General features: G+C 32.9%; 2 protein-coding genes across 2 annotated transcripts; both read right to left on the reverse strand.

Moving 5' to 3' along the window:
• Positions 1 to 351: 351 nt before the first annotated feature.
• LOC142631220 (2-alkenal reductase (NADP(+)-dependent)-like) lies at positions 352 to 5,265 on the reverse strand. The gene is made up of 5 exons (XM_075805336.1): positions 4,913 to 5,265; positions 3,740 to 3,917; positions 2,652 to 2,818; positions 1,757 to 1,839; positions 352 to 926 (listed from the first exon to the last, which is right to left on the reverse strand). Exons 1-5 carry the CDS (start codon positions 5,162 to 5,164, stop codon positions 548 to 550), a joined length of 1,059 nt encoding a protein of 352 aa, XP_075661451.1. The 5' UTR covers positions 5,165 to 5,265; the 3' UTR covers positions 352 to 547.
• Positions 5,266 to 12,456: 7,191 nt separating this feature from the next.
• Positions 12,457 to 15,569, reverse strand: LOC142631221 (chitinase-like protein 1). Its single transcript, XM_075805337.1, has 3 exons — positions 14,919 to 15,569; positions 13,715 to 13,874; positions 12,457 to 13,210 (listed from the first exon to the last, which is right to left on the reverse strand). Exons 1-3 carry the CDS (start codon positions 15,298 to 15,300, stop codon positions 12,793 to 12,795), a joined length of 960 nt encoding a protein of 319 aa, XP_075661452.1. The 5' UTR covers positions 15,301 to 15,569; the 3' UTR covers positions 12,457 to 12,792.
• Between the last annotated feature and the right edge of the window lie 401 nt (positions 15,570 to 15,970).

Raw genomic sequence — 15,970 nt, forward strand, 5'->3', positions numbered from 1 at the left:
GTTTGTACACTTAAAAGAAAGAATTTTTACTAGTTAAGCAAACTGTTAAACAAGCTGACCAATTGCCCCAGAGACTGTTAAACATGCTCTCCTTTCTAAGGAGAGAATACCTCATTTAAAAAAAATAAAAATACATAAGCAGTTAAACAAGACCTATCCACATAGTGAAAACGTTAAATAAGAGTTTACCAAAACCAAAAAAAAAAAAGAAGTTAAATAAGCTATTTTTTATTAATGATTACAAAACTTCATGGTATACACACATGGGGATCGTATTGGAATTGGGATCCGAGGGAAACTTTACTCCATTTGCATAAGGTGTTACTCCAGATATCAAGGAGATATGTCCAGTTGAGAAAATTCATTTAGTATTTCCAACTCAAATGAGTTTGTGTAAAAAGATTACGAATTTCTTTGACTCCAACATAACACTTCATTAAGGAAATAAAATTGTTGTTACCAACACAACCCAATAGAAGTAACATCTGCAGTAAATAATCCTCCTAGACCTAGAATTTTTGGAGTACGAAGTTGCATACAAGGTCATTCATTCAAGAGCAACTACCACTACCTGCTTTCCAACATTGCGGCCGGTGAAGAGCCCTATCAGTGCTGCTGGGGCACTCTCCAGACCTTCAGCTACATCTTCCACATACTTAATCTTCCCTTCTTTGATGCAAGGCAGAACCAACTCCAGGAACTTTGGATAGAGGTGGTAGTATTCATTAACCATGAATCCTTCTATCCGGACCCGTTTCCAAACCACAGTCATTAAATTGTGCACACCTTCAGGGTGCTCAAGGTTGTACTGCGAAATCATCCCACATACAGCAATGCGGCCATGGGCCCTCATGTTGAGTATCACTGCATCAAGCATCTTTCCCCCAACATTCTCAAAATAAATATCGATGCCTTCTGGAAAGTACCTGCAAGAAAAACACCTCAACCCTCTAGATTTGAGCACCACGAATGCCAATTAAAGATCAGTCGCTCTTGGTTCCCCAAGCACATAGATTAAAACTTAAACAATAAGGAAAAAAAAAACATTTTTCACAAATGTTGATATGATTTATTGTGATTAGTGTATGATAAAAGTGATTTTAATGGTGAACCCATCACCCATGTAAAAGTGATGTTGCTCCAATCACAGTAGGCCATATTAGCAATTGAGAGAAAAGTTGGGTAAGCATTGGACTTAGATTAAAGTGATGTTACTCAAATCGCAACAAGTCATGTCAACCGTTGTCAAAAATGTTGTTTCCTTACAATTACACTCCTCTCATTATGTTTGAAGCATTGTTTTTTTTCTCTTTTATTTTTTCCTTTTTTTATTAGTAAGTTGCACACATAGTTAGTGGGTTTAGAACTCAACCACGCTATCAATCTCATTATTAAGGGAGAACGAAGTGCCAATTGAGTAATAGCTCATTGTCATTTTTTTTTTTTAACTTTCTTTAAAGTAGAATAAGCACAAAGTTGTTACTCGTGTACCAACAATAAGTGTAATCAAACCCATCTTACAGATTTGAAAAGTACCCTGTTGTAAATGGGCTGCCTTGTATGACAATGAAAGTCAAACAAATCCCTTAGGTAAACCATGTTTCTTGAATTTGAATATCATATATAAGGGAATGTCTTCAGTATTGAGATAATGGTTAATAACAGCTTACTTCAGTAGAAACTAGAAACCATAGATTCTTAGTCATGTCTCATGTGATAGTTACATATATTCATTACATCATAAATTACTACTAACCTTTTTAAAGCTGCATGTAAGTCAGGCTCTTCTTTGTAGTTGAAGGCCTCGTTGAAACCAAACTTGTTCTTCAGCAAATCAACCTTATATTGCAGAAATGATAGAGGAAAGCAACAAAAGCAGACAGAAAAAAAAAATGCTGGTTAATGAGGTTGCACACAGGTCAAGTAAACCAACCCCTAAATAAGAGAAAAATTGTCTGAGTAAGACAATCGAACATGACCAGTGTTCCAGTGGAAACAAATACAAAGTCACTTTTGACAAAAGTCAAAAACCTTGAACCAAACAGAGCCAGTCCCATAAACTTAAACATAAGTGACATTTGCATTAATTAAATGTGTGTTCGGACATGTGACGGAATATGTTTGTATGGATAAGACACATAAAAAGAATTATTTTTGATAATGATGACTATTAAAAACCTTTTAAAAAAATTAAAAAAATTCAATAACAAAAATGCATGACACCAGAGGTCGGGCTTTAGTGTGATGGCAGACGCCTTCCATCCAAAGCAACAGATAGAAGGTTCAGGTCCATAAATCAGTCTCTCCAAAACAAGGAAGTTTGGTTACCTAGTAAGGTTGCACACGAATCACCTCTCCCAAACTCCACACAACACCACCACAGCTCTACGCTTTTGTAATCTTGGAATAAGTGTTGGAAATGAGTAGGCACCATTGTTGTGTCTCCTAGTTTTAGAAATGGAAAAATCATATGCTCTAGCCATTAAGAGAGTGAGCGCTCTTTATCTAGGAGTTCCAGATGCAGAATATCACCCATAGAACAACTTTTGACTGATTACAGATGAGTTGAATGAGAAAGTTAACTAAAGTGTAAAGACAAATGCAGGTACTATTCTAAGTAATTGACACATTTTCTTTGCTTCCAGACTCACCTTTTCTTTGCTTCCAGCACTTCCAACGACATAGCAGCCCAATAGCTTGGCGAACTGTCCTACAAGTTGACCAACTGCCCCAGAAGCTGCTGAAATGAAGACATGCTCTCCTTTCTTAGGAGAGCAAATCTCATAAAAACCAGCATAAGCAGTCATACCGGGCATACCTACATATAGTAAATATGTTAGATGAGCATTGAGTACAAAGGAAAACATAGCACAATAAAATGACTAGCAAAATTACTTGCTCAATTGCTATATGTGTCCTAATAATGGTTTTAATTACTATGTGATAGCCACAATCTCCCCCACTAACCCCCCCCCCCCCCCCACAAAAAAAAAAAAAAAAAAACCCTCCAGCCTGGTAAGTCAATGATGCCAGAATCACCAAATGCTTCAATGGTAAATAAGTTCTCTTTTGGACACACAACTAACACTATCAAATTTTGAAAAGAAAGAGGCCTGAATAAATTCATATTCTACTTCATGAGACTACAAAATTAACATCCATGATCATGATTACAACATTAATAAATTAGCATCCTAGATCATGATTACAACATTACAAAATTAACAATTATTTAATGATTTGAGATCATAGTGACTACAAAATTTACATCCATGATCATGATTACAACATTACTATTTGAAAAATTTATGCTACTCATATACTATTTTCCATGGGTTACAGCCCCTACATATTTCAATGGAATTCAAATTCAGAAGATCACAGCTATTCCTGTAGGTCAAATATCACCATACATGGTGCAGAGGTTTGAAACTGTACTTTAAAATACACTTTTTTAAACCTCACTTTAGATACAATTTTTTTTAACAGCACATTTTCAAAAATCTGAAAAGTAAACCATACCAAATGAGAACATATAACACTGAAAAATTGCTTAATAACCTTAATGGGTTTCCTTAGTCTTGTAGCATCCCTCAAGTACATAAAAAGAGGATGATGATTTTCAACTATTTCATCTGTTTTATTGCAGCCAAACATCCATATAAAACAAATTTAAAGTGGGAACCCAAAAAGCATAATAAGAAAATAAATAAAGAAGAAGTGATTGCGGTGAGCCTACCAAGAAGTCCAGTATAGTAGGAGAGAGGAACATCAGTGTGATGAATTTTAAACAGAGTCTGTGTTGCTGTAATGAGACTATATTCTTCCCATCCAGTCATTCCCCAAATCAAGTCACCTTTCTTGAAGTCTGGATGCCCAGAATCCAAAACTTTAGCTACTCCAAATCCAACAATGGGCTGCATAGTTTCAACATCGAGGTCATCAATTCAAGCATCCCCTTGACACAACATCAATCAGGGAAAAAAAAAATCATGGTGTTGTTTAAACTTAAGCTTCTAGTTTTTTATTTTTATTGGTAAGTTATAAAGTCTTGAATCTCAAACTTTTATAATCAACTATTTATAGACAATTAAACTTCAACCCTGATGTTGGTTCTAGTCAACTCAATTGATAGTTTGATACATATTCAGTCATCCAATAAGGAACTTAAGCTCAAATCCCGCGCACACCAAACCAATTGGTGTCTTGGCCTTTTCATAGGGAGCAAATTTTATAATTTGGCAACCAATTGCAACTAATGATTACAAATCATTTTTTTTATATAATATAAACAATTTAAGAACATAGAAATTCATAACATATGAGTATTTTAATATTATATACGAATTTGACCAACAAATCATTGGATTCAGACCTTTCAGCACAAAAAATAGCTCAATAAGTTGCAACTTTCATGAACAAGGGGAAACAATAAAATAATATAAACAGGAAAAATTGCATCTCGACTGAAGTGAACTCCACCCCATGCAGCAATTAAAAACACAATTACCCCATTAGCTCTTTTTTTATTATAAAATAAATAAGTAAACTTTTATTGAAACAACAAACACTATATATCCCCATTTACTCACAAATTTCTAATTGGTTTTGCTTTTTTCACATACAAACAGAAAGAAGCTCAATTCTCACTCATCTAATAGTTTATACAAAACCCAAAATTCCATTTTCAATTCCACGCAAAACAAGCAGAAAATAACACCAAGAATTCCAACACAAACAAACCATTTTCACCCAAGAACAAACAGAGAGTAGCAATTACTTTGAAACCATCGATTCATGCATATAACTCCAAAAAGTAGCAAAAAAGTTATGCAATACTAAAAAATACAAATACCCATTAACTCACAAATTTCAGAGAATAAAAAAAAAAAAAAATTGTGGGACAACTTACCGAACCAGGTTTGAAGGGTTCGATGTAAGTCTCATTCCCAGGAATGGGCTGTTTCATACGACCACGCATGTAGGGATCGCAAGACAAGTACAGATTCTTCACAAGAACAGCATTGGAACCTTCAGGAACCTTCAGCTTTATGGTACCAGAAGCGTTCAAGTACATGTCTGATTCTTTAGGAAAACCAGACACATAGTCCTTCAAGATCACTTGCTTGTTGCTCACTTCCTCAGCACCACCACCACTCGCCATTGCCACAAACCTTAGCTTCTCTCTCTTTCTGTGGAACTATTTAGAACTTTAGAGCAATGAACAATGAACGTGTAAATCCTATTTGGATAGCGTCTTGCTCTAAATTTTTTTTTTTTGAAAATCCTATTTTTATTTCTAAATTTTATTAAAAGTTTATTTTTCCTCCTTAAATTTTAAAAAGTTATTTTTTTACACCTAAACTTTGTAAAAAGTTTTTAAAAAGAGACAAAAATAAGAAGAAAAAAAAATAATAGTTTAGGGGTGAAAAACAAACTTCTAGTAAAGTTTAAGGATATAAATAAAATATTTTTAATAGTTTAGGAATAAAATATAAACTTTTTTAATAGTTTAGGGATGAAAAATGAGTTTTTGAAAGTTTAGAATTGAAAAACAAACTTTTGGAAAAGTTTATAGACCAAAATTGTATTTTACCTTTTTTTTTTTTTTTTTACTTTGCTCGTATATGAAATTTTAATTGTATTACTTTTAAGGGAAATGTTAATAAATGTTCTAAGGTATTGATTTAGGAACTATTTTAGAAACATTTTAGTAGGAGAATGATAAAACAATAATATCAAAATATTTGGTAGACATAAACAAATCAAATCAGGTCAAAAATAGTATATTTAAAAAATTAATTTTTACTGATAATGGCGTTTTCCATGCATACAAACTATCAATCAATAGCAAACAATGTTCAAATTAATAACAATTTGAAATTTTTTTTTAAAAAAATCTTTAAAAAAAAGTTAATGCATAACAACTAATTATGTGTTATGGGTTCTAGCTAACTCAATTAGTAAAGTCTCTGATGGTTGAATAAGAGATCTGGGATTCAATCTCCACCTACACTAAAATCTTATTGGTGTTTTGGTCTAATGATAAAAAGTTATCATAAAAAATGAACAGTATAAATTGAAACTCTCTCTAAAAAAAAAAAAATAGTTGTGTGTCAAAAATGACTTGAACAAAAGTCTCCAATCCACTCTTGTGGAACATGCCAACTTTTCTTGTTATTTTGTTCTTTTTATTTTTGGCCTCAATATGGAGAAGGTATTGTGTGCTACCGCTCCATGTTTCTTCTCCCTCACAAGGGGTGGACCTAACAGGGGGAATTTTTTCCTCAATATGGGCGAATTTTTTAGGAAAGATTCCTAGTTTATTGACTATAAAAAATTAATTATATTGGAATGCTTCACCAGTTTTATGTAGGCAGTAAAGATTCCTAGTACTTTTTTTAACTTCCCAACAAGCTGACCAAATGAATTAGAGACCAGGCATACAAACACTAATAAAAGAGAACTGGCACGTGAAAAAAAGTAATTTAAGTTATGGTTTTAAATTATAATCAATAATAACTTAACATATATGATTGGTTATGAAATTATTGTACACGTAACATTTCTCTAATAAAATAAGATAAATAAATGTTTTGATAATTGAATAGCATATTTTAAAAAGTGAATATAAATCTTTCGTCATACTTTTTGTGTTTTACCTTTTTTAATCTAGAAAATTGTGTTTCATTTTTATATTTTATCGATTACAATCTGCGTATTTATTTGACTTTCTTTACAAAGTAACCAACTTTTAATATGAAAAAAATATTAAAAAAAAATAAGAACAAAATTTAGGAACAATACATTCCTTAGGTTCTCCTCTTAAGATTCAGCCATGTGGTTATTTAACTAAAACATACACTTTCATCTTATGAGAAAAATTCCACCTGGCAGAATTTAAAAAATGAAATTTAAAGAACAGTACATAAGTCTTGCTCAAAAAATAAATACTTAGCATATTATAATTAGTAGAGTATATCTCTCAAAAAAAAATAGTAGAGTATAAAATAAAATATAAAAAATGAAATACAAAAACAGAGGTAGAGAATTTGTATTTGTACTGATGTTAGGTGAGCCAATACTAGAAATTTAAAGAATAGGCCCCACTTGCCACTTATTTCTACAATAACTCACCACAGGAATCTTTCATTAAAAAAAAAAAAAAAAAAGAGACTCACCATGCGAATCAATAGTAAATAGTCAATCATTTTTTGAAATATATTTTTAGAAATTGAAAAAGTATTGACAATTTTTTCAATTCTTGAGAAAATATTTTCAAAAATGGATGGTTTAATGTGTGCCTTACGGGCACACATTAACTAGACCCAAGTTTTATTTTAATAAACAACTAGCCACTTCATTATTAAAAAAGTAAAATAAAATAAAATAAAGAACTAACCACTCGATAAAATGTATGAAGTGATGCTCAAGATAATAAAACTTTGTATACTTGTTTTATAGCTGACGAGGGTAGTTTTGTAATACTGATCCTCACCCTTGACAAGGGACAAGGTGACGGTCATAAACAAAGTCGTCAGCTTCACTCATGAGAGACGACAATAGTGTAAAGTCTATAGCTCCACCTCGAAGCTGACGACTGCATCCTAGATCAGGGACGGATCTAGAGCTTTGAATTAAGGGGGCAGCTTTACTGTTGGTTGTGTGCAGCAATTTCAACCTTTGACTTTGCTTCAACCTTTGACGTTGCTACAACTTAGCTGCTAAGGATTTTTTTTTCTTTTTCTTTTTTTTTTTGGTGTTGGTAAGAACAAAATTATTTTTGTTTATAATTTTTTAAATGACAGGGTTGTTTATTTTAAATAAAATTTGTCAATTGAACTTTTTTTTTTTTAAGTTTTACTATTGGTAATTTTTGTTGTTGTGCTATTTTTTTTTTTTTTGACTTGTATATTTTGTTTTAGATTTTAGATCTTTTTTATAGTCACTAAAATGAGGAAATACCAGCTCTAGAAACTTTTTTTTATACATTATTGATGTAATAAGTGGTTACTAGTAAGTAAAAAAATGATGTGAGTGGTGGGTCCATGTGCAAACCAATAAAGAATTGCTACCAAAATAATTTGTAAAAATGTTGTAAAAAAGTTTATGAGTATAGCATTACTCTTAAAAGAGTCAATGAAATTGTTTAAGAGGAAAATGTAACTTTATAAAAAAAATGTTAAAATTAGTACACACACACACACATATATATACAATAATATATTTTTTAAAAACGTTAGCGGGGGCAATGAGCTAGCTACGTCCATGTCCTGGATGACGACACAGGAAGTTGGCGACTGCATCTTAGGCACAGGAAGCTGACGAGAATAAGTTGAAAGGGATACGTGAATCTTTGACGAGTCTAACGTGGCCTTACTTGGCCTCCACGCATGCGTGTATAAGGAAAAGTCTTGCGCCCCACGCTTACCCCTAATCGAGAAGACTCCTATAAGGAAAGGATTCTGGGAGTTACGCGGATTAAAAATGTTTTCTCCTATAAGGAATGAACTTCTGAACCAAGGTATGAATGTCAGCCCTACACTACTATAAAAATCCAAAAACCCTCACAAACTAAGGTATGCATAATTTATCATAACTTTGGCATTCTAGAGTTGTGAACAAGAGGTTTCTCTAACTCGACTGTCGGAGGGTTTTTGGCTAATACCACACAGATACTTTTCGTAGGTTTTTCTTCTTCCCTTTGTGTTGTGCAGGTCCTACTTGAAGCACGTGAGGACCGTGTGGCTCACTGACGATTTTTGGCATCATTAATAACCATGTAAGACCAAGAATTTTGAAAGCCATCTGGGGTAGGCTAATTCAAATAATTAAATTTTACATGAATATCTCTTGACGATGAAGAGTGTGTTTGACAAAAATTAAAAAGTCAGCTTATTTTACTATTCAGCTTATTTTTGCTATTATTTATGAGCCCCACTATACTTTTTGGTACTATTCATAGGTCTTACAATACTATTTCAGTTAACTTTTACCTTTATCTACAATATTTTCAGCAAAAAAATTTCAGTTTTAGCAAAATAAGCAAATTTCAAATAAACCTGAAGGCAAACTTCGCTAAAAAAAGTTATATTTCTTTTTTCTTTTTCTTTTTGATAAAAAAGGCTGAATATTAACACAGTCACATAGCATAAGTTTACTGAGAATTGTGTTTGAGCAAAAACCGATTTATCTAAAGCTTGGTCTCTTTTAATGTTAACGGTAGATAATTCGAAGTGAATGGTTTGAAGTAAACTCTTGATTCGAAGCAAGGTTTTGAAACCCGAACCGTTCATTGAACCGTAAAAGGGAGAGATTCAAGGTTTTTGAGATCGAACCAAGGTTGAACCGGGGTCGAATCATGATGATGTCATAATTAATTAAAGCCAAAATATAGATATTAAATTTATAAAACTAGCAAAATTGACTAATATATCTATATATGTGAGGGAAATTTAATGATTTTCAAGTATATATTTAATAATTAAATAAGAAAATTAATAAAATAAAATAATAACCATGAAAACATTAAAATTTATGATTAATTTTTGAAGTAAAGTTGAATATCTTTGAAGGATTTTAATTATAATTTTTTTTATTCCTTGTAAGAGATGGATAATTTAATTAAGCAGAATAAAATTGTGTTAAGTTGTTATTTTTTTTTAATTGCTAAGGGATTGGACCGTACGGTTCTTGACACCGGTTCATGCGGTCCAACCCCGGTTTTAGGGGTTCACGGAATTAACTAAAAATACGGTTCTTTATGCTTAAAAAAACGGTTTTCATTTCAGTTCTCGGTTTTCACGGTCCGACCTTCTAGTTCGATCCAGTTTTGAAAACAGTGATTCGAAGTGGAATTTGACTTTCTAGATTAGGGGAGGGATTTAGAATTTAGAAATGTCTCAATTAGAGGATATTTTGTCGAAAACTCAAAACGCAAGTAACAATGAAAAATGAAAAACATATAAAGATTGCAATTACTTGGTAACTAAGTGCTAAGATCTAGTTCTAAGTTATTTCTAATGTGGTTAATTCCAAGCAAACTAATTCGAAGCTAGTAAATTTGAAGAAAATTGAAATGAATCAAAAACTTTGACATGCTAATAAAGAATAATCATCATAAAGTAAGTTATATATATATATATATATATATATATATATATATATATATATATATTCATGGATTCTATTCAATCCATACTACAAAATATGATAAATATAACCCTCTGGTAGTTTCAATCAACTTTGATACTTCCAATTTCATCGAAAGTTAAAATCCCTTTAAATTAAGGTTTTAATTTTTTCACAAAACTTAGACTAAATTGTTTTAAGTGTTGTTCTTAAGATTTTCTAATCAAATTTAACCGTGTGGTGCGTTGCTCAATGCAACCACAAAGTTAAATTTATTAAGAGAGCTTAAACTACTGTACCTAACTAACTACATCTATTTATTAGATGTTTCTGGGCATATAATATTTGTTTTTTTGGTGACACCACTGTTAGTTGGTGTTGCCCCGTCAGTGCTTTTTTAATTTGGAAACTAGCCTTACGTGTACTAAGCTTTGATTTTAACAAAGAGTTTCTACCGTCTTTGCTCAAAAATAATAAAATAAATAAGTTTATATTTTTACAAATTCAGCAGTAAACTAAAGATACTTTTATGTGACCACCCATGATATCCACAGCCTCTTTGTTTGTAGTCCTCTTTCTACCTTCTTGCATCCATTTATTTTATTTTATTTTAGTTCTTTTCTTGTCACATGAAATGTACATTTGATATTATGGATTGCAAAATGCAAATACTTGGTGATCAAGGATACATATATGTATGCAACAAAAATGTATTTACAGCTTAATACAAAAGCAACGTGGGGCAAGAATTCAAATGTACAGTATCAATGCATTGAAGAAACAATGGATCATGTGAGAGGACTTGACAGGATTTAAAATATATCTTGCAACAATACCATCCTTTTACAAACTTTTGTTTTACAAAAATTTCTACAATGTCTTATTTCCAACTTTCTTTGATTTTTTTGGAAGGAATATAATACTTCTATGACTCAAAAACTTTAGAAAATTTTTATTAAAATAATTTGAAGCCCAAACCATGCATGCATTTAACATGCTCTCTACATTCTAAAGCTTTATTATAAATTATATAATAAGATGTCTTTATCTTCAAAAAATTTTAAGGTATAAAAGAAATCTATTGCATTTCCTTCAAATTTTGGGGTCAAAGTCAAAGATGGTGGTGATGAGTCTGAAAAAGCCTATGGTGGTCTGTCACTAAAATAGTTATATGGGTTTTGATTGGAAGAAAGTTTGGTGGTGAAGAATGGAGGTGAATTTGGTTATGGTTGTCGGCAAACATGAATTGTGATTGTCTATAAGGACGTGAAAGATGGTGATGGTTGGGGACAACCAAAAACCCAAATTATTATTACTTATTTACAAAGCAAGTCTATTTCCTAGCATGAATTCAAGTGTTTCTAACCGTTTCTGACACGACAAACACCAACATAGATTATTTACTAACTATAATGCTAAAAAGATATGATCACTCCACTCTAACAAGAACTGCGTTATATATGACAATGCACATTAATGTTTATACTTTGTGATTTATTATGATTTATGAACTGTGTTCTACTGTTTTGTTGTCTGATGAACTAGCTGTGTTCCCCCTTCATCAGAAATGAGGGGGGGAAATATCTCAAATAGAAGTTCTTACTTCTTTTTTGTTTTTTGTTTTTACCGGAAAAGTTCTTACTTCTTAGGGAACTCCAATATTAAATTACTAAAATGTTGATGTTATGATGAAATCTAGACCAAACTCCACTATAAGTCCCTAAATTTTAGAGCATGCGTGATTTTAGTCTATGAAGTTTAAAGTGGTTGCTTTTAGTCTTTAGAATAATAATGTGGTCAAATTTAAAACTAATATGTTATCACTCCGCAACACATATTAGGTACTAAATATGGTCATTTTCAATTTGGTAGTTACTAAAAATATCACTTTACTTACTGAAAATATCACCTTATCTTTGTCAAGGACTCAAACTGGACACTATAAAATGTTAAGAACTAAATGTAATCACTTTTAATTTTAAGGACTAAAATTGCTGATGGGCTAAAACTTATAAACCAGCAGCATATTTTGCACTAAAATTGAATTATATGAATGGATATGACCATAAAAATTCTATGGAGCTTTTAAGATCTTGATCCTCTTCTTTTTCTTTTTCTCCTTCTAATTTTTGGTGCAAGGGGAAAGCTCATTCGACAACAAAAAAACACAGTTCATGAAACATAATTAGCTCAGTTGCTGCATGTCAATAATTATATATTACCACCTTAATTGAATGCAAGAACGAGGTTGGAGTTTCTCAGCACAATACTGGCAAGCCAAAAGTCATGGCACATGAAAAAGAAGAAAAAGAAAGGAGAGAGAAATTTACCATAGAAACCAGTTAATTACTTAATTGAGACCAGAATTTATAAATAAGACACATTGTAATTTTTTAACTTTACAAATTTGTATTTGAAACATAGATAACAAGAAGATAGTTCGTAGTGAACATATATCGCACAACATCATACCAGGTAGAAATAAATGGACCTCAAAATCTACACATTACAGCAATAAAGAAGGGCACCGACAAATAACTCCACACATTATAATTGTGGCCTGAGTATAATATCATCATTGCCAACTCTTATTAACACTTCCCTCTTGGAGAGGATCAATCCAACAATAAAATAGGCTACCTAGTAATCATCATGTAGAGCTCAAGAAGTTGCAGTGTTGGCAGTGGTGACAGGGTTAAATGCAACCTGCTCTGCACAAGAGAGCACTTCACTGGGCCCTGCCTGCTCTCGGCCAACACCAAGAAGATCAAGGTAATATAGGTAATGGGAAATGATGGTGTTCATAGGATCAATATCACCTTGGCCACAAATACGTTCCCCATAAAGGATGTTCATTGTGGCACCAAAACCAGGAACACGCTTAGATAGAGTGTCATTCTTGGTAGGCTTCCAGTTGCCAACAAAGGCATCATGGGCTGAAGGCTGTGACTTCTTGATTGGGGTCATCCACCTCCAAATCGCAGCCTGGAAAGCAATGGTAGCATTTTGCTCAACGTATTCTGGATGGTTCAACAGGTCTGCTTTAATACCATCCCCAGCTGCACCATAGTTGTAGTTCCTACAGATTACAACACAAATAACAACACCACCAAAAAAAAGAATCTAAGAATCAAGCTTGCAAGAAGTTTAATAATACAAACAGGGGCAAATAAACAATTTAAGAACTACTAGTGACATGACGCATCATCTTTGATCTATAAAATGATTCTAAGTGTATGGGTCAGTTATCTAGTGAAGATGCTTATTATAATGACAATCTTAGAACTTACGTACAAGTAGTATATCATCATCGTTATCAAATTATATTTCATCTTTGGCATTTCTTCTTCTTTTTTTTGATAGGTAATAAAAGTTTTATTGATATCAAAAGTGCAATGTGTTTACGATTGTAAACTCACAGCGATAAAAAGACAACAAACAAATCAAATGGAAAAACCAACAGAAATAATGAAATCAGACCAGTAGATTGGTTGAAGATAGATAGATTTGATAACAAAACAAAGGTAACACCATGAAATTGAGAAAAAGAAAAAAAACAGTTGGTTCTGAAATATATACAGACCAGTAGATAGGCAAGGCACCACGGCCATAGTATTCAGCTCCAGGAGCACAAGGGTAGGTGTATTTGTAGAAGTCGTCACAGTATGACTGGCTGGGACTCATTTCTCTGTTGAAGCAAAGCCCCCAAGCTAACGGTCCTCCAGTTGCCACTCCATAACCACCTGGTTAGAACCCAATTATAATCACCATTTAGCATCAACCATTATGTGAACAAACAAAAAGTTTTCAGTAACTAACGTAGTAAATACCATTTCCTTCAATCACTGCAAACGCACGCACACAACCAGGTAATCACCACTTCATCCAATCCACCCAAAAGACACACTCAATCTTATCAAACACACCATTAAAAGAATCACCCCAAAGCAAACTCTCTAAAATTTCTATATATTAAGTAAATTCAAAAGTTCATCAAATTAAGACAGATACGAAAACACACACACTATCTCAAAATATCAAATTAAACACCCAGATAATCGAATACCCTCACAACAACAAGCCTTATCCTCCAAAATCTCAAGGTCAGCTATGAATTCTCACAAACTAGCCGGGTTAACAACATATATTCTTTTCCGCCGTTCTATTATATCTAAAACCATACTCATTGTTACCTCCATAATTGACATGTCCTTTTTAACTACTTTAACTAATTTTATTTTAGGTCTCTCTCTACCCTTTTTTCCCTCAACTTGAATCAACTAACTCAGTTAATCTTTCTCGCTTGGGCATGAATCACTCTCCTCTATACATGACCAAGCATTAATCAAATTCCATCAAAACTCACTCTAAATTTCCAATCTATTAGCTAATTACAATTAAAACCAATTAACTAAACAACATAAACACACGCACAATGATAGACAATCAAATCAAACACCCAGCTAAAAGAAACACACAATCTCATTCAACTAAAATAACAAACACACACACCCACGTATAAAAATCCACTCAAAACTCACCCTCAAATTTCTGTTTATCAAGTAAACAAAATCTCTATCCAACTAACAAACTTAAGAAACACACACACGCACGTAATCAAATGCCCTTAAAACCCACTCTAAAATTCCAATCTAGTCAACTAAACACATTTTCCTACAACCAATCAAAAAAAAAAAACACACCCACAAAATAGAAACAACCAAATCAAACACCCAACAAACAAAACACAACAAATCTCAAAAACCCATCACACATTTTCCACATACAAGAAGTCTGACTCCCAACATGGCCAAGAAAAGCAGCGATCTCCTTCATCTTCTCAGTCTTGTTACCAGTGGTCCCAAACCCAAGTGGCTCGTACTGCGCAGCAGCAAGAATGAAGGACTGGTAGTCCCAGAACCCAACGGCATGACCCACAGGCGTGTTCCTCTTAGAAAACCATTCCTCAAATTGATACACTTGGAAGTAATCAGTGATTGTCTCGTTACAGCAAAACTGTGACCACTGATTACACTCCCAACCTTTGGTACACACCTTCTTGCCACGCACCGTCTTCACCTTAGTCACCGTGTCCGGGTCACACTCCACCGCCACTGCCAGCACCACCAGTGCCAAAATTACCAAAATGCCCTTTGCTTTCATTTTCATTTTTCTTTGGTGGTGTTTTGGACAAAGAAGCAAGTTTGAGCTTCTGGGTTTTTCTGGGATGTGTGTTTTTGTGAAGGAAGAAGAGAGAGAGCTGGATCGAAGGTCTTTGTCTTTTGAGGAAGAGTGGGGTCAGAGAGTGGTTAAGTGGGGTGCAAGTTTGAGGAATGGACGGTGGATTGGAAGTGAAGGTGTTCGGGGTATAAGTGGGAACAGGCTGGATTTGTGGGGATGGAATATAGGCTATTACACTGCTGAGATCTCTCACCGACACTCAACTAATGAATCTATGGAGCTTTTTACACTTTTTTAAGCCTTTGGGCTGGCTGGGTAAATTAGGCCCAGCAATCCCAGCCAGCCTAATGTTCCACTATTTTTTTTAATTAAAAAAAATAATAATTAAATTATTGCTCTTTTTCATTAAATTCAAATACTATTTTTTTTTTATAGACGGTATTTAAAACCATATATTTTGTATTCAATAGCAAAAGACTTTATTCAAATCACAGTAAATCTCTTAAAAGCTTTAAAAAAAAAAAAAAAAAAACTGTTCTTAGTAACTCATTCCACATAAGACATACTACAACAATGATGATATTCTTAAAATTTTTGGCAAATAGCTCAAAATTTATAATAAAAGATATTTTTATATTCCTTAAATTAAGTGGCTGAT

This window comes from Castanea sativa, chromosome 4, assembly GCF_040712315.1.
Source record: "Castanea sativa cultivar Marrone di Chiusa Pesio chromosome 4, ASM4071231v1".
Taxonomy (NCBI): domain Eukaryota; kingdom Viridiplantae; phylum Streptophyta; class Magnoliopsida; order Fagales; family Fagaceae; genus Castanea; species Castanea sativa.